Source organism: Phyllobates terribilis, unplaced genomic scaffold, assembly GCF_046119375.1.
Source record: "Phyllobates terribilis strain yellow unplaced genomic scaffold, ASM4611937v1 Scaffold_3__8_contigs__length_932513732, whole genome shotgun sequence".
Classification (NCBI taxonomy): Eukaryota; Metazoa; Chordata; class Amphibia; order Anura; family Dendrobatidae; genus Phyllobates; species Phyllobates terribilis.
In genome coordinates, this window is record NW_027362763.1 from 373,702,109 (window position 1) to 373,725,631 (window position 23,523).

Below are 23,523 nucleotides of genomic sequence, written 5' to 3' on the forward strand. Positions count from 1 at the left end.
TCTGATATATGTGTATTTATACACACAAGATAACAACCTACAATGAATACTATACCTCAGTATTCGGGTTTCGCTTAATCTCTGCAGATGTTGATACAATGGATGTGCGCTTTTTGTGTGTAGGCTTTCTGCCATCTGACTCTAGTTTTGTTTCTGGTTTTGGATGGTCATGAACACCTTTTGTCTTGAGGGAAAAAAAGATGATATAATTAGACATTCTAATTCTACTAAACAGCTATTTCCTGTAAGATATAATTTAAAAAAAACCCTGTGAAACACAGGTTGGAATTCCTAATAGTCATTTAAAGATTCTGTATAAACGAAAGGTTGTAATGAAATGATTTTCTCTGCTCTTTGTATTTTCTGGGTGTAACTTGTGGCATGTGCCTGTAGGCAGCTCCTGTTTATCCTGTTTGGTTGTCACATAGTTCTTTAACATGGAGTAATCCTATAATTCTTCAGTCTCAAAAGGACTGCAAATAGTAGAATATGGATGTGCAGCATGATGTATCATATGAAGATGTAGATTTTTTTAAAGGTCATTTGAGTCAAGGTACAACCATGAAGGTATATTGGCATGTAAGTAAGAGCTTGTTCAGTAAAAGCAAGAAAGGAGACTGACATAAGAGGATCAAGATGACATGAACTTTGATTTATGATTTTCCTCTTCCAAATGTATTATACCATTCTTAATATTGTAGGTGCATACTGTACATTGATGACCTTTAAGATAATAAACTTCTGAGCTGCTATGTGTGTTGATCAAATATTATAATGATTTATGCTTCTCAGTAATCTAGGGATTTGAAAAACATATTAAGGTGTTCATATACAGTACAGACCAAAAGTATGGACACACCTTCTCATTTAAAGATTTTTCTGTATTTTCATGACTATGAAAATTGTACATTCACACTGAAGGCATCAAAACTATGAATTAACACATGTGGAATTATATACTTAACAAAAAAGTGTGAAGCAACTGAAAATATGTCTTATATTCTAGGTTCTTCAAAGTAGCCACCTTTTGCTTTGATGACTGCTTTGCACACTCTTGGCATTCTCTTGATGTGCTTCAAGAGGTAGTCACCGTAAATGGTCTTCCAACAATCTTGAAGGAGTTCCCAGAGATGCTTTACACTTGTTGGCCCTTTTGCCTTTACTCTACGGTCCTGCTCACCTCAAACCATCTCGATGGGGTTCAGGTCTGGTGACTGTGGAGGCCAGGTCATCTGGCGTAGCACCCCATCACTCTCCGTCTTGGTCAAATAGCCCTTACACAGCCTGGAGGTGTGTTTGGGGTCATTGTCCTGTTGAAAAATAAATGATGGTCCAACTAAACGCAAACCGGATGGAATAGCATGCCGCTGCAAGATGCTGTGGTAGCCATGCTGGTTCAGTATGCCTTCAATTTTGAATAAATCCCCAACAGTGTCACCAGCAAAGCACCCCCATATGATCACACCTCCTCCATGCTTCACGGTGGGAACCAGGCTTGTAGAGTCCATCAGTTCACCTTTTCTGCGTTGCACAAAGACACGGTGGTTGGAACCAAAGATCTCAAATTTGGACTCATCAGACCAAAGCACAGATTTCCACTGGTCTAATGTCCATTCCTTGTGTTCTTTAGCCCAACAAGTCTCTTCTGCTTGTTGCCTGTCCTTAGCAGTGGTTTCCTAGCAGCTATTTTACCATGAAGACCTGCTGCACAAAGTCTCCTCTTAACAGTTGTTGTAGAGATGTGTCTGCTGCTAGAACTCTGTGTGGCATTGACCTGGTCTCTAATCTGAGCTGCTGTTAACCTGCGATTTCTGAGGCTGGTGATTCGGATAAACTTATCTACAGAAGCAGAGGTGACTCTTGGTCTTCCTTTCCTCGGGCGGTCCTCATGTGAGCCAGTTTCTTTGTAGCGCTTGATGGTTTTTGCAACTGCACTTGGGGACACTTTCAAAGTTTTCCCAATTTTTCTCACTGACTGACCTTCATTTCTTAAAGTAATGATGGCCACTCGTTTTTCTTTACTTAGCTGCTTTTTTCTTGCCATAATACAAATTCTAACAGTCTATTCAGTAGTACTATCAGCTGTGTATCCACCTGACTTCTGCACAACACAACTGATGGTCCCAACCCCATTTATAAGGCAAGAAATCCCACTTATTAAACCTGACAGGGCACACCTGTGAAGTGAAAACCATTTCCAGTGACTACCTCTTGAAGCCAAGAGAATGCCAAGAGTGTGCAAAGCAGTCATCAAAGCAAAAGGTGGCTACTTTGAAGAACCTAGAAGATAAGACATATTTTCAGTTGTTTCACACGTTTTTGTTAAGTATATAATTCCACATGTGTTAATTCATAGTTTTGATGCCTTTAGTGTGAATGTACAATTTTCAAAGTCATGAAAATACAGAAAAATCTTTAAATGAGAAGGTGTGTCCAAACTTTTGGTCTGTACTGTACATTATGTAAGTGTTAATCATTTATTTACAAAGGCTGACCACTGAACGGAGCTGCCACAAACTCAATATGCTAACTAAATAGTTCAATCAAATAATGGGCATTATTGGGACCATTAACATGAAGGTTCAACGTCAAAATATAGAATCACACAAACAAATAGAAAACCAATGTATCAAGAACTTTAGAAAGATATATACTTTATTAGAAATATATTAAAAAACATACATATACCACTCTAAATGGCAAGAAGTTGATTGCCAATGACAGCCAAAACAAGCATCACTAGGTAGCTCCCACATACTATAAATATCAAGATTAAAATAATTATACACAAAATGCTTACATGTGAGTTCCAAGCCGGTGGTGCCACTGCCCCTATGCGATCCCTGGAAGAAGGCACGCGAGCCGAAACTCGCGTAGGGGCAGTTGTACCACCGGTCTGGCACTCACATGTAAGCAGTTTGTATATGGGTATATATACACTTTGATTTATCCCTTGACATATGGCTATGAGGGTGGCATATACTTGATTTCATTAGCATTTCATATATGCACAGTGCATTTTAATACTAGCTACTAGTGTTGAGCGAGTATGTTCTGTTAACCCTTTCGCTGAGTACGCTCGGGCCGAGCTCCGAGTATTTACAGCTGCTCGGTGATATGGTTAAATCGCTCCCGTGTGCATGATTTGCGACTGTTTGACAGTTTTATTACATGTGAAGAATGTCTATTTCTTACACATTCCTCCCATGTAATAAAGCTGTCAAACAGTTGCGATTTAACCTTATCACCGAGCAGCTATAAATACTCGGAGCTCGGACAGAACATACTCGCTCAGCCCTACTAGCCACCTTTTGATGCTATTAACAGGACTTGGAATTTAGCATAGTATTGCACTAAGCTTTTGTCTTGATGAAGATTGTGTATAATTATTTTAATCTTGCTATTTATAGTATGTGGGTGCTACCTAGTGGTGCTTGTTTTGGCTGTCATTGCCAATCATCTTTTTGCCATTTAGAGTATGTTTTTTAAAATATTTTTGGAATAAATTATATATCTTTCTAAACTTCTTTATACGTTGGTTTTCTATTTGTTTGTGTGATTATGTAAGTGTTAGCAGAATCAGGCAGAATCAGGCAGAATCAGGCAATTCTAGCGGAAATAGCTGAAAATCTATTTTGTATGGAGGCACATTACAGTTGCAATCAAAATTATTCAAATCCCCATTGCAAATTAGGTTTATTAGTAAAATGTATAAACTTTTTGCTGTTTCAAATAAAGCAATCAAACAAGAACAAGTTAAATATTTTAACACAACACAAGTATAACATATAACATAAATATAACAAGAGGTTTCTCCAAAAAAAACAAAAAAATTACACTTTTACTGACCAATGCATTCTCAGAATTCTTCATCCCTTCATAACAAGTATGCTTAGTACTTAGTTGAGCTCCTTCTGGCCGTTATGACCTACTACAAATGTGATGCATAGCCAGATCCCAGCTTCTAGCTGTTTTCTTGAGGAATCTTTGCCCATTCCTCGTGGCCAATGTCCTCTAGTTCACTAATGTTCTTGAGTTTGCATGCTACAATCACCTTCTTCAAATCCAGTCAAATATTTTCTATATGGTTCAAGTCAGGTGGCTGTGATGGCCACTCCAAAGTGTTCCAAAACTTCTTCATACACCAAGCCTTAGTTGACTTTGATGTATGGTTGGGATCATTGTCCTATTGAAAGGTCCAATGATGTTCAAAATGCATTATTTTTGTGTTTAGTATGCATCAGAGGCTTAGGTTCAGCTCAGGAATGGGGGGAGGGGGCAAAACATCTAAGTGGACCCCTAACTGGTAATCCTGATTACAACTACAGTGGTGCAGCCTAATTGTGGGGTATAGAGGAACCTCAGCAGATGACCGCGCTGTTAGGCCACGTTCACACGTTCAGTATTTGGTCAGTATTTTACATCAGTATTTGTAAGCCAAAACCACGAGTGGGTGATAAATGCAGAAGTGCTTCACTTGTTTCTATTATACTCTTCCTCTGATTTTTCCATTCGTGATTTTGGCTTACAAATACTGTTGCAAAATACTGAGAACGTGGCCTTACTGAAAAAAAAATCTTTACAAACATGAAAATCTATATTACCTCCATATGGTTACCATATAGTGGTAGATATCAGTCCTGCAGAACATATATGAGATTACAGTACAGTTATAGATAGTGACTTACAGCTAATGTTCTTTCTTATGTAATTATTCACTTTTCTCGTCTTTTCCATCTGACTCACCATCTGGCCCAGACAGACATGACAACTTCTCCAGCCATGACTCGTCTGCAAAGATTACAACACAGACACATATAACTTCTCACATTTCCAACACCATCTATTCCCAACCTGCACAAACTCGTCATGCTGCTGATACCCTTATATTGAGTCACTGCTGCACCTGCGGTGTGGTACAATAACGGCTCCTCTTACTGCCCCACATAATAATGCCCACCACTGTTCCCCCTTAGAGAGTAATATGCCTCTAGATGGTAAAATTGCCCCCCAGAAAATATTAATGCTTTTGTAAGTGCCCTAGAAAACAGTGTCCACATTTTGCCTCTAGAGAGTAAATATGCCCCCTGTGCACTTTTGACTTTTGACAGTCAGAGAACTCTGAGTGCCCCTATACCAATAATGCTTCTTAAGTGCCCGCCTAACATCTAATAATGTCCCTGAGTCCCTCAATGTACAGCTCCTCTATATGATGGACCTCTGCATTAGTCGCCAGGCTGTATAATTGCCCCCACATTAGCTCCCACGCTGTATAATGGTCCCTGCATTATTCTCCAAGCTGTATAATGGCCCCCACATTATTATTATTATTTATTATTATTTTAGCACCATTTATTGCATGGCACTTTACATGTGAAAAAGGGGTATACATACAATAATAATTACAATAATCTTGAACACAATGTGACAGCGACTGGTACAGGATGAGCGAGGTCCCTGCCCGCGAGGGCTCACAATCTACAAGGGATGGGTGAGGATACAGTAGGTGAGGGTACAGCTGACTGTGTAGCGGTACGGTGGATCAGTGGTTACTGCAGGTTGTAGGCTTGTCGGAAGAGGTGTCTTCAGGCTCCTTTTGAAGGTTTCCACGGTAGGCGAGAGTCTGACGTGTTGGGGTAGAGACTTCCAGAGTAGGGGGGAAGCACGGGAGAAATCTTGTATGCGATTATGGGAGGAGGAGATAAGAGGGGAGGAGAGAAGGAGATCTTGAGAGGATCGGAGGTTGTGTATGTAACGGGAGACTAGGTCAGAGATATATGGAGAAGATAGGTTGTGACATTAGTCCCCAAGCTTTATAATGGCCCCCACATTAGCTCCCATACTGTATAATGGCCCCCACATTAGCTCCCAAACTGTATAATGGCCCCCACATTAGCTCCCAAACTGTATAATGGCCCCCTGCATTAGGCCCCAAACTGTATAATGGCCCCTGCATTAGTCCCCAAACTGTATAATGGTCTCTGCATTAGTCCCCAAACTGTATAATGGTCTCTGCATTAGTCCCCAAGCTGTATAATGACCCCCACATTAGTCCCCAAGATGTATAAAGGCCCCCACATTAGCCTCCAAGCTGTATAATGGCCCCCCGTATTAGCCCCCAAACTGTATAATGGCCTCTACATTAGTCCTCAAGCTGTATAATGACCCTTGCATTAGTCCTCAAGCTGTATAATGACCCTCACATTAGTCCTCAAGCTGTATAATGGTCCCACATTAGTCCCCAAGCTGTATAATAGCCCCTGCATTAGTCCTCAAGCTGTGTAATGGCCCCTGCATTATTTCGCAAGCTGTATAATGGCCCCAACATTGCTCCAAGTTGTACAATAGCCACTACATTAGTCCCCAAGCTGCGTAATGGCTTTGTCCCCAAGCTGTATAATGGTTCCTGCATTAGTCCCTAAAAGGTATGAGGGTTCCCCACACTGTTTCAGGGTCCCCCCACACTATGTATAAGGGTCCCCCATTGTTTATGATGCCCCGGTATCACACCACAAGTTTTAATAAAAAAATATATATTATCACCTAACCCAGGATCCTGACGAGTCCAGCAGCAAGACAACACGCTGTCATAGCACCGATGCACGCACAGAACGTCAGAGTTCTGCTGGGACTCTGACATCCTGTGAGTGTATCGATGCCTCGGCAGTTCTGTAGACCGCAGGCTTAAAGCAACCTGCCGTCTACAGAACGGAGAGCAGTAGTGCGAGGAGACCAGGGGCGGACCTACCGCCAGTGCAGCCGGTGCAACTGCACCGGGGCCCGGCGGTGTAGGCAGGCCCTTGCCGGGCGGCTGATAATAAGTGCAATCTGGCCTGCTTCTCGGAGCCACAGGCTCCGGGGGGGCACATGGCCAGATTACCTTCATCATATGCGGCGGGTATAGAGTGATCCCTGTTGCTCCACTCTTAACAGGAGGAAAATGGCAGCGAAGCTGCAGGGATCTATCCTCACCTCTCCTTCCTGGCTGCCCTGCGCTTCATCCCTGACACAGGCCCGCACTGCTTGATGACGTCATCATGCAGCGCAGGCTTGTTTGTCAGGGAGAAAGTTACCAGAGATGAGGAGAATGCTGCAGCTGAGTGGGCTGAGGTAAGTTGTGTTTTTTATTTTTTTAACTGAACCTGGGGAAGCTGGAGAGAGGAACAGGAGAATGAAGGGGGGCTGGGGAGAGCAATGTGAGGAGGCTGGGGAGAGTTATGATCCATGAGTATCATGGATCTGAGAATGAGATCTGTGAGGGTCAGAGAACATCCTGTTCTGATCTGATTTTGAGGATCAGCACAGGACATGCTCAATGCGTCTGTAAAAGCGGGCGGCACACCGACACTGCACACAGATGCAGGAATGTAGCTGTATTATGTATAGCATACTCCCTTAGTATATAGTGTACTAACTTATTATGTATAGCACCGTCCTTAGTTGCATAGTTTCCTCTTTTATTATGTATAACACCCTCCCTTATTACTTACCATCCTCTCTAGTTATATATGGCTCTTATTATATAGCTTCCTCTGCTGTTCTGTGCAGTGCTGTCCCTTACATAGTGTATTCTTGTTATTTTTATCAGTCACAGCGCCCTTTTTTATTACATAGTCCTCTCTTGTTAGATATAAAATGACGGCTAATGGAGCAGCTGGTGACCAGAAAACCAGTCTATCAGCTCCTCCATTAGAAAAGAAGCTTTCCCTTGTTCCATTAGCCGTCATTGCATTATACAGTATATCTAACAAGAGAGGACGGTATGTAAGAAAAAACAGGGGACTATATTATCCAGTATGTAAGGGACGGTGCTGTACATAACAAGAGAGGGCACTGTGTAATAAGGGATGGCAATATACATAATAAAGGAGGCTATGTAAGAGGTATATATGTGTGTGTGGCTATATATACATCTGTAGCTTTGTCGCCATAACAGGTGGGGGGCCCAGACACATTTCTTGCACAGGGACCCCAAGTAGTCAGTGTCCGTCCCTGGAGGGGGCTGTTATGATCTGCAACAAGTACTAAGGAAAAAAGGGGAAAGCTTTCCCTACAGTACGACTAAGCTGAATCCCTACGATGTAGCGGGCTGCCTGTTCCTAGTGAACAGACCCGCCATAGTCCTAGGCTAGTCTGAACAAAGACCTGTAGAATAAAGGGAAGGGGTCCCTAAAAGAACTAAGGACTGGAACAAAAATGGGACACCTCCTGAACAGAGAAAGTTGTTGCAGAACACAAAAAGATAAACTGACAAAAAGGTACTAGAGGTCCCAAAAAGACCAAGCGAACTGACAGAGATAGGCACAGAAGCACCTGGCTAGCAAAACAGTCAAACAACACTGAAGTCCAGCACAGCCAAAAAGGCGGAGCTGGAATATAAAGGCAGATGGTCTCGTGACCGCAAAACACAAGATGGAAAAAACAAACAGGAGGGTTCTAACAGAGACCATGTCTCTATGCTCTACTGCAGGGTTTAGTTGATCAGTTAAGGGTAGTGTAGCTTTGGGTGGACCCCTCTGAGCGTGGGGCCCGGGGCAACCACCATTTCTGCCCCACCGATATGTACGCTACTGGTATGCACATTATTGTGGAAAATTAAACTTCTGTCCCTGATGACACCAAATCTTTCTGCAGATCTTTTGCAATCACTTGAGGGTTTTTGACCACCTGCCTCCTCAGGAATCTGGTGGTTTCCTTTTTCTGCCACACCCAGGTAGTGTAGCAAGTGTTCCTTTCAACTTGAACTTGTGAACTATTCTACCAACTCTCTCTCTTGGAACATTCAATGCCCTTTCTATACTTTTGTATAATTTTCCTTGTTTGTGCAAGACAATGCTCTCTCTTAACTTTTTGGCCACTCTCTTGACAACCCAAAAATACTAGTGAACTGGAGGCCATTGCACATGAGCAATAGGCCAAGATTCAGGAACACTGCCATAAGCTGGTATCAATCTGTACATCACATTTGCAGACGTCATGAAGGGTGAATAATTCTGAGACTGGAGTAGTAATTAAAATTGGCATTTTGTGTTGCATTTGAAGTTGTCATATTAGTTATGTTGATATATTTAAACTGTTCTTGTTTCATTAGTTTATTGCAAACAGCAGAAAGTTTGTACATTTTGCTAATAAACGTAATCTGCAATGGGGGCTAAATACTTTTGATTGCAAGTGTATATACAGAAGATGATGAACAATTGAATATGTTGCATTTCAACATGTTTAATACTGATTGCCACGGCCGGACTGGCCATCCGACATTTCATGCGAATGCCAGATGGGCTACTCCAGCAGGAGCCAGAATTGTCACATGGCCAGTCCGGCCATGGCACGTAGTATTAAGCATGTTGAAATTCAATTGTTCATCATCTACTGTATATACAGTTGCAATCAAAATTATTCAACCTTTGTGCTCTTTGCAATAAACTAATGCAACAAGAATGCAATGAAAGCTAAAGATCTTTGTCATGTGGTATATCATGCCTTTCTCCCTCCCACTTCATGATAAGTGTTTATTAAAGAAGCGTGAATCGATTCGAATGACCCTGATCCTGTAGCCTTGTTAGTATACCATGGCCAAGACAAGAGCCCTGCAAACGGCCTGCTACCTGCTGGCACTCCTAGTACCTTTTTTGATTAGCTGGCCGGTCATGACCTCATTGTTGTGGCATGATGCACACACAAAGTAACTCCAGCCTGAGGATCCTGGCAGATGGGAGGAAGATTTCGATTCCTTTATCTCTGTTGCACATACATTGTAAGTACATGCCACATGAAAATTTGGTTTGTCACTAACCTGAAAATATATGAATGGACCTTCATGTCTCCAAAAGTTGGTAACTGGAAATCCACCATGGCCGCGACATGACACTAGTTTCAATGATCCTCTACAGTTTGGGCATAGTTTACCTAGAAGATTTAGAAATTTTATTGAATTGAATTGGTTGCATTTTACCAAAACCTCAAACAATTGTTACCTCTATTATCTCTGCATCAATAAAAAAATGTTTTATTGGTTTTGCTTTTCTTAATGAAATGTTCCTGCTAATTATTGTTTTCTAGGTTAAAATTGTAATCTGAAAATATAGAGATGTAATCTATAGTTAGGGTTCCTGGTCATCAGACTGTGTCAGCTTGTAGCAATAGTAACAGTTCCTGTCAGTATCTGAACTTACTTTGCTGCTTTTGTCTAGCTTTGTCACATATGGCAGGCCTTAGATATATCTTTCTGCCATCTGCTGTCGTACAGTCGTTGCTGCAGACTAGGACACCAAGACATGACTTCTTCAAGATTCGTGAATTATGATTGTTGGTATTTCGCATTGCCCAACCACTCAGGTGTCTCTGTGCATTTTTGTTTGTAGAGCTATAAATATGTTTCACGTAAGAATCAGGCCACTCTTGGAACCAATCTGTTTTCTCCAAATCCTGGAAAGAAGAATACAATAATATAATACCCTTATTAAACTAAAATGAGTTACTCGCTCAGAGGTGACATCATCTTACGATTCAAGTTTAATAGAAAAGCCACAAGATTGGAGTTAATGGCGCAGGAATTGCCCATCTGGCCAGGGTTAATAATACCAATTAAATATCAAACTAATTAATATCCGTGTTGTACCATTTCAATTAAAAAAAGTGATAAGCACAAAGAACTGGTAAGGCCAGCTTTCTAAAGGATAAAGTCGACGGTCAGGACAGGCAAGTTGTGTCCAGTCTGAACCTCCTATCTGTGCTGTTGCACTGATAGAGTTGATAAGAAAGGGTGGATGGGTGACTCTCCCACTTTATTGTACTAAAAGACTCCTCTCAGGTAACATATGGTCACTCCTTTCAGGTATTGCCGTGTCACTCCTTTCAGGCATTGCAGTGTCACTCCCCTCAGGTATTTCAGTGTCACTCTTCTCAGGTATTGCAGTGTCACTCCTCTCAGGTATTTGTGTCACTCCTCTCTAGGTATCGCAACTTTTAGGTTTATATATAAACCACCTTTATCAGGCACTATTGGGAGACATGTTCAACTACTCAGGAACAAGTCCCTCAGTTGCCTTAATGAGGTATATCCCTTCTCCAAGATTCTATCCCAATATGTAATAGGTGTATCAATAATAATATAAGCAAGTACCTCCAATTAAAAATGTAGTATAGTTCTTCTGATTAGCTATGTTAGTTAGTTAGTTCTTAGTGGTCATATCCATGGATACCTAAGCTACTGCAATGCCCTGCACATGAGTAAGCGACATAGCTGATCAGAAGAACTATACTACATTTCTAATTGGAGGTATTTGCTAATATTATTATTTTTATTATTATTATTACATCTACTACATATTGGGATAGGATGTCGGAGATGGGAATACCTCTTTAATGTCAGCAAGAAAATGTAATCTTTTTCTAACATTCTAAAGTTAAGTATTTTTTATGCTTAATCTACATTTTTTTTGTAGCACAAGTGAAGCTTTAATATGGCACCAAAACAAAAACAAAATATTTTTTTAGCTTTTACATAGGGGAAAAATGGCAAATGGATAATTTTTTACCATTTTTATATAATTAATTTAAAAGGGTTTTCCCCTATATTGTGGTGAATGTTAAAAAAAAACCCTCATACTTAATAAGAGAATCTTCTCCACTGCCAAATGGTCTCCCCTGGACCAAAAGTGATGACATCCCAACTACCAGTTACCCGACCCTACAGCCAATCAATAGTTACTTCTGTCAGGTCACTTGTGGTTGTGGCATCATCATGTGGAGATCATTAGGCCAACAGTGCTAGAGAGGGAATCGGTTTCCCATGGTAAGTATGCTTTCTTTTTTCTTTCATCATGATAAGTTCCCATTGATAACTAAAAAATATAAGAAAGAAGTACTGCACTCCTTTTATGTGCACGGATAGTGTCCCACTCCAAATTATAATACAAGAGGAATCCAGGCACAGGTTTTCTGGCGACGTTTGACACGATTACTCCATGCCAGGGCCGGCTCCAGGTTTTTGTGGGCCCTGGGCGAAAGAGTCTCAGTGGGCCCCTTTAACACATAGCACGATTCATGATGCACAGATACGGCAGATAAATATATATATATATATATATATATATATATATATATATATATATATATATATATATATATATATATATATAGTACAATGCCAAAGATTTCCCTTCTTACATTACATGACAGATAGCTATTTTAAATTTCACAATAGCTCAGAAACCGGCGAATCGCTCCATACAGAATACTGGCCCCCATATAACGCTCCATACAGGATACTGGCCCCCATATAACGCTCCATACAGGATACTGGCCCCCATATAACGCTGCATATAGGATACTGGCCCCCATATAATGCTCCATATAGGATACTGGCCCCCTTATAACGCTCCATATAGAATACTGGCCCCCATATAACGCTCCATACAGGATACTGGCCCCCATATAACGCTCCATATAGGATATTGGCCCCCATATAACGCTCCATACAGGATACTGGCCCCCATATAACGCTCCATATAGGATACTGGCCCCCATATAACGCTCCATACAGGATACTGACCCCCATATAACGCTCCATATAGGATACTGGCCCCCATATAACGCTCCATACAGAATACTGACCCCCACATAATGCTCCATGCAGGCTGTTCCCCCCACATAATGCCCCACGCAGGCTGTTCCCCCCACATAATGCCCCACGCAGGCTGTTCCCCCCACATAATGACCCTTGCAGGCTGTTCTCCCCCATATAATGCCCCATGCAGGATGTCACCCCCCCCCTTAGAATGCCCCATGCAAGAAGGATGTCACCCCTCACTTATAATGCCCCATGCAGGAAGGATGTCACCCCCCCATATAATGCCCCATGTAGGATGTCACCCATACCCCCTTATAATGCCCATACAGGATGTCATTCCCCCTTATAATGCCCCATGCAGGATGTCACACTCCCTTATAATGCCCCATGCGGGTGTAACTCCCCTCCTATATAATGCTCCATGCAGGATGTCACACCCCCCTCCCTTATAATGCCCCATGCAGGATGTCACTTCCCCTCCCATATAATGCCCCATGCAGGATGTCACTCCCCTCCCATATAATGCCCCATGCAGAATGTCACTTCCCCCCCATATAATGCCTCATGCAGAATGTGACACCCCCCCTCCCTTATAATGCCCCATGCAGGATGTCACTCCCCGCCTTTTAATGCCTCATGCAGGATGTCACTCCCCCCCCATATAATGCCCCATGCAGGATGTCACAACCCCCACCCACCCTCCCTTATAATGCCCCATGCCTCCATACATAAAAAAAAAATAAATCAAATATTCACCTAACTTCTCACCTGCTGCCGCTGCTCCGGACTCCAACGTCGCCAGCGTCTGCCCGCTCTGCACTGTGACGGCTCAGGAGAGAGCGCGGTAGAGAGACGTCACCGCGCCCTCTGACCTGAGACGACATAGTGTAGCAGCCGCGGAAGAGACCGGACTTGCTGCAGAGGCACGGGGAGAGGTAAGTATTGTGCCGGCTACCGGGGCCCTGAGCAAGCGGGGGGGAGCGGGTGCTGACACCGCTTTCCTCCGCTCACGCATCACATAGCTCGGCGGGGTGCTCGATGGCGAGTGGGCCCCCCCGCCTGCTCAGGGCCCCCGGCACTTGCCCAGGTGCGCCGGGTGCTGACGCCAGCCCTGCTCCATTCTGTAACTTTATACTGGTTGTGTCTTAGAATCTCACTGAGAATTGTATATGTCTGATGAAGGTCGATTAGACCGAAACGTTATAGTTCTCATACGTAATTTAACTACTTGAGTCAATAAATTGCATCAAAACAGAGTGCTGGATTCCCATTGATAACTACCGTATATAGTGGAGAACTATTAAAAACTTCATAGCACAATATAATCCTCACACTCTAACATTTATAGCAATACCAAATTTATATTCTTTTCACAACATAGTTGTTATAATAACGCCCTAGAACAAGGGACCCCATATTCGTTCTATCATGTCCCCCACCATAACCTGGTATATAAGACAGGGGTGTAACTAGGTTTTCCAACACCCGGGGCAAGAATTCAGTTTGGCCCATCCTCCCCATCCTATGTCTGCACCAATTCCCCCAATCACCATACTGCATCCGCACCCATCTTTCCCATACCCTATACTGTGTCCTCATACATTCTTCCCCTCACTCCCCATACTGCGTCCACAACCATCCTCCCCATTCTGTGTCCACACCAATCCCCCCACTCACTGTACTGTCTGCACCCATCTCCCCCCCTGCTCCTCATCTTGTGTCTTCAAATTCCTCCAACTCCCCATATTGTGTTTGCACCTGTCCCTTCCTTGCTCCCCAAATTGTGTCCTCACAATGTCTTTTCCCACCCCCCTGTTTCACTAACTCTTCGGTGTCTTCTGCTTACCACCAGCATTGTTCGCGCCTCTGCAGGGTCGGCGAGTGACGTTAGCAGCGTGATCTCATGGCCTGATCACGCTGCTGATGTCGCCCTGACCCAGCAGTCAGAGCTTCAATTGTACTTGCGTCTAAAAGACGCGAGTACATTTGATCACTGGGAGCCGGCGCGCTGCACCTTCTCTGAGCTGGCTGTCAGATTGATAGCCGGCTGAGAGATCGGCCAACTCCCATTCCGGGGGGGGGGGCGGCAAAATGCAGCCACAGCAAGGGAGACACCTCGGACCACTGCAGATGCCCCAGCTGCCCCCCCAAATACACCTCTGATATAAGATATGTAAATGAACGCAAACTACCTGTATTCAGACATGTTAATTCCAGGTGGTAAGGGCAGTTACAGCAGATCGGAGAGATGAACATGATTTTCAGTTAATTATTTTCAGATTTGGGCTTAATATTTGCATGATATTGACACATTATTACAAGGAGGCAAGACATCCATTTAATACTGCAATAACTGTAAAAAAGACATGGACAACACATCCAAAACTTATACATTGATCTATTGCAACTAAGCAAAAATGTACAAAACTAAACTTGGCTAGCATTATGATCAGAATGTAGGCAGCCAACTGTCACATCACGGTGTACCTCTTATTGGATCCCTAATCTAAAGATGCTGTGCTATTTAGTGACCATACCAGCAGGGGAACGCCTCAGATGCTCCATACCACACATGCTGCAAAGCTCACAGCTCAAGGTCACACGATCCCAGACAACACCATAGCAAAAATGGTCACCACACATCACCATCACCAAGTGAAAAGAGCTAAAAAAAAAAAAAAAACACCTTACACATGGTATTAGTCAAAAAGCTGAGTGCAAAATAGGCAGTACCCCTCTTGCAGTCTACTGCTAATTTAAAAACACCTGGGCTAAATGGGAGCAATGCTGGTATCAAATTAAACAAATAAACAGGGGGAAAATGCAAAATGCTACAATTGTAAAAAAACAAAAAGAAAACAAACATGAGCTACACATCCAAAACATATACATTGATTTATTCCGGCTAAGCAAAAATTTACAAAACTGAATACAAGGTACTTGATTAACATAATGTGAGGGTTTTTTTTTTACCTCCTTTCACTTGGTGTTGCTGCTATGTGGTGGCCATTGTTGCCGTGGTTCTATGCCTGTGGGGTGGTGTGACCTAGAACCATGGTGGTTTTGCATTGCAGCATGCATGCTGTGTGCTCTGGGGCATCTGGTAGCTTCCTCTTCTGGTGTGTTATCGCTTTGGCGATGGTTGCCACATGGTGTTTATTATTTTTTAACTAGTTTATTTAACTTTGTAAATATTAAGTGACCAGGTGCAGGAGGAAACTGGGCTAGCATGATCTGTTTTCTCTGAGCATTTCTCTTTACACCGCGTTCCAAATTATTATGCAAATTGGATTTAAGTGTCATGAAGATGTAATTTTTTGTTTTTCAAATAAACTTATGGATGGTATTGTGTCTCAGGGCTCTTTGGATCACTGGAATCATTCTCAAACACCTGTGATAATTAGTTTGCCAGGTGAGCCCAATTAAAGGAAAACTACTTAAGAAACATTATTAAACAGGCCACAGGTTTCAAGCCATATGGGAAAGAAAAAGGATCTCTCTGCTGCTGAAAAGCATCAAATAGTGCAATGCCTTGGACAAGGTATGAAAATATTAGATATTTCACAAAATCTTAAGCGTGATCATCGTATTGTGAAAAGATATGCGGCCAATACAAAGCACAGACAGTTTGTGCACATAAAGGCATAATGAAGAAGGTTTCCATCAGACAAATTCATTGGATTAAGAAAGCTGCTGCTAAAATACCATTACAAAGCAGCAAACGGGTATTTGAAGCTGCTGGTGCCTCTGGAGTCCTGCGAACCTCAAGGTGTATGATCCTACAGAGGCTTGCAGTTGTGCAAAAAGCGACTGTTCGGCCACCTGTAAACAGTACTCAGAAGCAGAAACGGTTGCAGTGGGCCCAGACATGCATGAAGACTAATTTTAAAACTGTTTTTTTTACTATGAGTGCCGTTCAACACTGGACGGTCCAGATGGATGGTTTGTGGATGGCCACCATGTCTCAAGAAGACTACAATGTCAGCAAGGAGGTGACAGAGTCCTGTTTTGGGCCTGGAATCATGGGGTGAGAGCTGGTAAGCCCATTTAGGGTCTCTAAGTGTGTGAAAATGACCTCGGCAAAGTATAGAAAGTTTCTGACTGACCACTTTCTTCCATGGTACAAAAAGAATAACCATGTTTCTGTCGCAAAATCCTCTTCATACATGATAATGCTGTTACAAGTCCGGATGGTGGAACCACTGTGCCGTGGTGCAAGGAGGGACCAAAGGGGCGTGACGAAGAGCCCACCCGGACCGACCTTGGCTACACGGCGGCTTAGTCGACTCCGTGAGCCAAGAAGTGACCGAGAAGGTGGTCCAGGTGCCAATCTGAGACCGACCTTGAGAGAGCTGGCGACCCCCACGGGACTGGCAGCTGAAGCAGACAGGCACGGCAGATGGTCTGGCAGATGAGCAGGGCTGGTAGGCAGGCAGGTAGTGCAGGAAGACAGAAAGGCTAAGCTGATAGGCTGGTGAGCACGGCTGATAGACAGGCTGGCGGACACGGCTGATAGACAGGCTGGCAGGCAAGCACTGGGACCTGAGGGCTGGAGAGAGTGTTTAGAAAACAAACTACAACATTGCCCAGGCACCTCCATTTTGGAGGAGGTGCCTTATATAGCAGATGTCCTCCGGCCATTGGCCGGGGACATTTTAGGATGGCGCATGTGGCCCCTTTAAGAAACAGGGAGCGCACGTGCGCGTGCCCTAAAGAGCAGTGCCCGGGGAACTGTGCGCTGTGCGCGCACCCCTGGCAGACCCAGCATGGGAGCAGAAGGAAGGAGCAGGAGACGCCGGACCAGGGCCGCGGTGGTAAGGGGAGAGTGGCGTCTCTGCCGGGCAGGAGGCAGAGACATCGACGCTACAGTACCTACCCCTTTACGCCCCCTCTTCTTCAAGCCCGCAAGAAATCTTTTCAGAAGAAGGAGAGCATGAATGTTCTCCCTGGGCCACCCAAGATCTCTCCTCAGGACCAAACACCCTCCAATCCTCAAGAAAAAGTCTTTCCTCTTACCCTCTTGGTAGCCAGCATGTTCTCTACCTCAAAAACGTCCTCAGCGGAGACTGGAGCAGAAGTGGTACCCGAATCATCAGAGAAGGAATTGAAGACGACAGGCTTGAGACACATGAAAGGAATTGGGGATCCGTAACGAGGCAGGGAGTTTCAACTTGTACGCCACCGGATTGATTCGACTCAAAATTTCTAAAGGACCGATGAACCGCGGACCCAACTTACATGAGGGTATCTTGAGGCAAACATACTTGGATGATAACCAAACCTTGTCCCATGACGAAGTACCGGCAGATCCAGATGTCTCTTGTCTACATGTCTCTTCATCTGCTCAGAGGACTGTAGCAATGAAGACTTAGTATCCTCCCATATCACAGAAAAGTCTTTAACAAGAGACTCCGCGGCGGGATTATCAACAGAAGTGGAAACAGGAAATGGAATATTGGGATGCTGACCATATACCACAAAAAAACGGAGACTTGGCAGAGGACTCACTCATATGATTATTGTAGGAAAATTCGGCCCAAGGCAGGAGTTCCACTCAGTTGCTATGGTGGGCGTTGACAAAGTGCCGAAGGAAGCTAGTGAGGATGTGATTGATATGCTCAACCTGGCCATTAGACTGTGGATGATAAGCCGAAGAGAAGTCTAATGCGACTTTTAGCAGATTGCACATGGCTCTCCAGAAGCATGAAGTAAACTGGACCCCTCTATCCGAGACAATATGAAGAGGTAGGCCGTGGAGACGGAAGATGTGCAGAAACAACACTTTAGCAAGCTCTGGCGCAGAGGGTAGATCGGGTAGAGCAGTGTTTCTCAACTCCAGTCCTCAGGACCCCCCAACAGGTCATGTTTTCAGGATCTACTTAGTATTGCACAGGTGATGGAACTATTATCAAGGCATCAAAAAATTCCACAGGTTCTCTCACCTGTTCAATACTAAGGAGATCCTGAAAACCTGATCTGTTGGGGGGTCCTGAGGACTGGAGTTGAGAAACACTGGGGTAGAGGAATGAAGTGAGCCATCTTGGAGAAGCGGTCAGCAACCACCCAAATGACAGTACATCCGGCTGATACAGGAAGATCCGTGATTAAATCCATCGTGATATGCTGCCACGGGGCACAAGACATGGGTAAAGGAAGCAGTCAACCCGTCGGAAGTTGCCTGGGCGTCTTGTTTCGGGCGCAGGAAGAGCAGGCAGAGACAAAATCCGCAGCATCCTTACGTAGGGCCGGCCACCAATAACGTTGGGAAATAAGCAGGGACGTTTTCCTCTGTCCGGCGTGGCCTGCCAGTTTAGACGAATGACCCCAGAGCAGGACCCTCTTCCTATCCGGAGCCGCCACAAAAGTTTTACCAGGTGGAAGATGAGACAGATCAAACGGAGCAACAGTAATTATTTTGGAGGACTCAATGATGTGTTGAGGTTCATCCTCTTGGTCAGTCGACAGAAACGATCTGGAGAGCGCGTCTGCCTTGATATTCTTATCTCCCGGCTGGAAGTGGACAATGAAATTGAAGCGGGCTAAAAACAACGACCATCTGGCCTGACGAGGATTGAGTCGTTGAGCAGACTGCAAGTAGGCGAGACTGCAGGGCCCCCTCCAGTAGGAACCGCCACTCTACCAGCACCAGTTTGATGGCCAGCAGTTCTCGATCTCCAATGGAATAGTTGCGTTCTGAGGGCAAGAAGAGCTTGGAAAAGAAGCCACAGGTCACCATTCGTTCAGATGAGGATTTCTGGGTGAGAACAGTCCCAGCCCCAGAGGAAGAGGCATCAACCTCCAGGAAGAACTGTTTGTTACAGTCAGGGCAATGAAGCACCGGAGCAGCAGAGAAGGCTTGTTTCAAGGACACAAACGCTCCTTCTGCCTTTGGAGCCAATTCTTCGGATTGACAATTTGCGGGTCAGGGCCGAGATGGGAGCAGTCCGGGAGGAAAAATGAGGAATGAACAGGTGATAATAATTCGCGAATCCCAGAAACCGCTGTATAGCCTTCAGCCCCTCAGGTCGGGACCACTTTAGGTTAGCAGACACCTTCTCGGGATTCATCATGAGCCCGGTCTCCGAGATTATATATCCCAGGAAGGGAAGGGATGTCTGTTCGAAAACACATTTCTCGAATTTGGCATACAGACGATTCCTCCTGAGCCTCTGCGATACTTGTCGAACGTCTCTTCGATGTGAGGGCAGATCCGAAGAGAACACCAGGATATCGTCCAGGTACACTACTACTCATATAGAAGTTCTTGGAAGATGTCATTCACCAGTTCCTGGAAGACTGCTGGTGCGTTGCAGAGTCCGAAGGGCATCACACGGTACTCGTATTGGCCATCCCAAGTGTTGAATGCCATCTTCCACTCGTCACATTGTCGAATCCGGATCAGATTGTAAGAGATCAAGCTTAGTAAAGACCTTGGCGCCCTTGAGGCAATCAAACAACTCGGAGATGAGAGGTAGAGGATACTTGTTTTTGATGGTAATCTGATTTAGACCCCTATAGTCGATACAAAGGCTAAAAGAGCCATCTTTCTTCTTGACAAAAAACAATCCTGCTCCAGCCGGAGAGGTGAATTTCTGAATAAATCCCCTAGCAAAATTCTCCTCTATGTATTCGGACATGGCACGGGTCTCAGCCAACGACAGGGGGTAAATTCGACCTCGGGGTGGCGAGGCACCAGGAATGAGATCGATAGGACAGTCATACTGCCTATGAGGAGGAAGTGTCTCAGCCTCCTTCTTGTCGAAGACATCTGCGTATGACCAGTAGGGTGCTGGCAAGCCGGGAAAATTAGCTGGAGTGGACGGAGGTCGGGCAGGACGGACAGGAACCAAGCAGGTCTTGTGGCACTCCTGACAACAGCGGAGCACTTCTCCCGACCTCCAATTCAAAACAGACTCATGTCTCTGAAGCCAAGGCAGTCCCAGCAGCAAAGGATGAGAGAGGCGGGACAGCACGTAGAGGGAGATCTTCTCCGTATGTAGCATACCAATCTGGAGAACTACCGGCTCGGTGACAAACATGATGGACTCGGAAAGGGGCCTCCCATCCACAGAAGAAACCGCCAACGGATCCAAAAAATGTTGAATGGGAATCTGATACTGCTCTACAATGGATTGTTGAATAAGATTCCCAGCGGCACGGGAGTCCAGATAGGCAGTATCGAAAAAATTTATCTTACGACAGGTTATCAATAGAGACAGTCAGGGGTGGAGAGGAAGGATTTTTGCCCAGCACGACCTCTCCAAGTGATCCTAGGCACTGGAGTTTCCCGGTCTTTCTGGACAAAAATGGATTAGATGCTCTGAACTGCCACAGTATGAGCATCTTCCCTCAGCTCGGCGGACCTCCTGGCGAGACTTGACCATCTTTACCTGGTCCACATGCATAGATTCAGGGATGGATGCCGAGGCCGGGGCTTGGGGAGAGACCGGCCTTTAGAAGGTTGGTGCAAGGCGCGGAGACTTCCTCTCACGGATCACCTCCTTAGAACGTTCCTGGAACCTGATGTCGATCCGTGTGGCCAAAGACACCAGGTCATCCAGAGAGGTGGGTATGTCACGACCGGCTAGTTCATCCTTGATTCACCCAGAAAGACCTTTCCAAAAGGTAGACACCAGAGCCTCGTTGTTCCAGGCAAGTTCGGATGCGCGGGTGCGGAAGCGCACAGCGTACTGGCCCACCGTGAGGTTCCCTTGACGTAGACGAAGAAGAGAGGAGGCAGTCAAGGACGTGCGGCCGGGCTCATCGAAAACCCTCCGGAAGGCCACAAGGAAAGCCTGGAGGTTGGACACCAGAGGATCCCCTCTCTCCCATAGGGGATTGAGCCACGCCAAAGCCTCCTGGGTGAGGTGAGACATGACGAATACCACTTTAGCCCGGTCGGAGGTGAACTGATGAGCCAGGAGCTCAAAGTTTAGTGTGCACTGGTTGATGAAGCCCCGACATAGAGCGCCATCCCTGCCAAAGCGGGGAGGGGCAGATAGTCGGAGTCCAAAGCCGGATGCCACTCTGCCACTGGGTAGAGGTTCTGCCGGAGCGGATGCCTCTTGGTTAGAGGCAGGCACATCCGGGTGCACAGTGCATCCAAGCGGGAGTTTACTGTCCGCAGATAAGACAGGATTGTATCCTGTTGAGATCTCTGGCGGGAGACCTCTTGATACAGGTCAGAGAGCAAGGAAGCCTGGGAGCCACCAGATTCCATGGCATGCGCAAACTGTTACGGGTTCGGATGGTGGAACCACTGTGCCGTGGTGCAAGGAGGGACCAGAGGGGCGTGACTAAGAGCCTACCCAGACCGACCCTGGCTACACGGCAGCTTAGTCGACTCCGTGAGCCAAGGAGGGACCGGGAAGGTTGTCCAGGTGCCACACTGGGACCAACCTTGAGAGAGCAGGCGATCCCCCACGGGACTGGCAGCCAAAGCAGACAGGCACAGCAGATGGTCTGGCAGATGAGCATGGCTGGTAGTACAGGAAGACGGACAGGCTCGGCTGATAGGCTGGCGGGCACGGCTGATAGACAGGCTGGCGGGCATGGCTGATAGACAGGCTGGCAGGCAAGCACTGGGACCTGAGGGCTGGAGAGAGTGTTTAGAAAACAAACTACAACATTGCGCAGGCACCTCCATTTTGGAGGAGGTGCCTTATATAGCAGATGTCCTCCGGCCATTGGCCGGGGACATTTTAGGACGGCGTGCGGGGCCCCTTTAAGAAACAGGGAGCGCGCCCTAAGAACAGCACCCTGGGCAGGCACGGCGTGGGAGCAGGAGGAAGGAGCAGGAGACGCCGGACCAGGGCCGCAGCAGTAAGGGGAGCGGCGTCTCTCTGCCGGGCAGAAGACAGAGACACCGACGCTACAAATGCACCATCTTATACTGCAAAGAATACATCTGAGTTGTTGGCTGCTATGGCCATGAAAACAGAGAAACTCATGATGTGGCCACCATCCTCCCCTGGCATCAGCACTATTGAGCACCTTTTGGAGTATTCTCAAGCAAAAGATCTATGAGGGTGGGAGGCAATTCACATCAAAACAGCAGCTCTGGGACGGTATTCTGACATCAAGCAGAAACTATCCAAAACTCAAAAATTAAAAGGATGCAAGGATTGTAACGGTGATATCAAATAAGTGTTCCTATCTTGATATGTAACTTGGCTTGTTAAGATGTTTTTGATTGAAAAAACTTTTGATTTCAGTAAATGTGACCTCTCAATGTTGCAAATGTAACAAATGACCATTTACAGTTCTTTACAACCTATAAAATGTTTGGAAACTCTGTGGTGCATAATAATTTGTATCAGTGCATTTTGAGGTTTTTTTTTAGCTCTGAAAAACATACTGTTATCAATGGGCGGTTTGTCCAATAAAATGTGATTTATATTCTAATGGTTGATGATTTGAACATGATTCTGACTCATTTTCATCGATCATTTAGGAAAATTAGAGAAAAATAGCATTTGTATAATAACTGGCAGGAATGAAGATTCTTACATTTCTACATTCGAGTTCCAGTGCTAAACAGCGCTCACTTGAGAAGTTCACTTGAAGTTCTAGTACATAATTAGAATTACATTTGTGAAAAAATTTCAATTTATATTTAGAAACTTAGGGTAAGTTTACATGTACGGAAAAGGATTTTCTGAAGATCCATTCAGCATCCACAGTAAAATGTAGCAGCTACCATATTGAGACATGAACATATCTCATCCACATGCTGTAGAAACTTTTCAATGAAATGTGTGACAGAGTCACTGGTGGTGTATGTGAGGGGAGATATGTTTCACTGTGGCTACTAGCTTCAGTGAACTGAACCTAGAAGTTTCTTCAGCATGTTAGGTGCTGAAGAGATTAATCAGCCATCTTGGGTGTAGTTCTGTGTGAATGACTATAGAGCGGGAGGGAGGTCATTCACCATATCTCCACCTCAATTG

General features: G+C 44.9%; 1 protein-coding gene across 1 annotated transcript in view; it reads right to left on the bottom strand.

Annotated features, from left to right (window-relative positions):
* GCM1 (glial cells missing transcription factor 1) overlaps nt 1-23,523 on the bottom strand; it is a 90,336-nt gene that overhangs the window by 26,945 nt on the left and 39,868 nt on the right. Inside the window, exons 2-4 of the mRNA XM_073673139.1 lie at nt 10,176-10,428; nt 9,797-9,909; nt 56-184 (exon numbers count right to left, since the gene is read on the bottom strand). Of these exons, the coding sequence (XP_073529240.1) occupies nt 56-184; nt 9,797-9,909; nt 10,176-10,428 (495 nt within the window). The remainder of the gene's footprint in view (nt 1-55; nt 185-9,796; nt 9,910-10,175; nt 10,429-23,523) is intronic.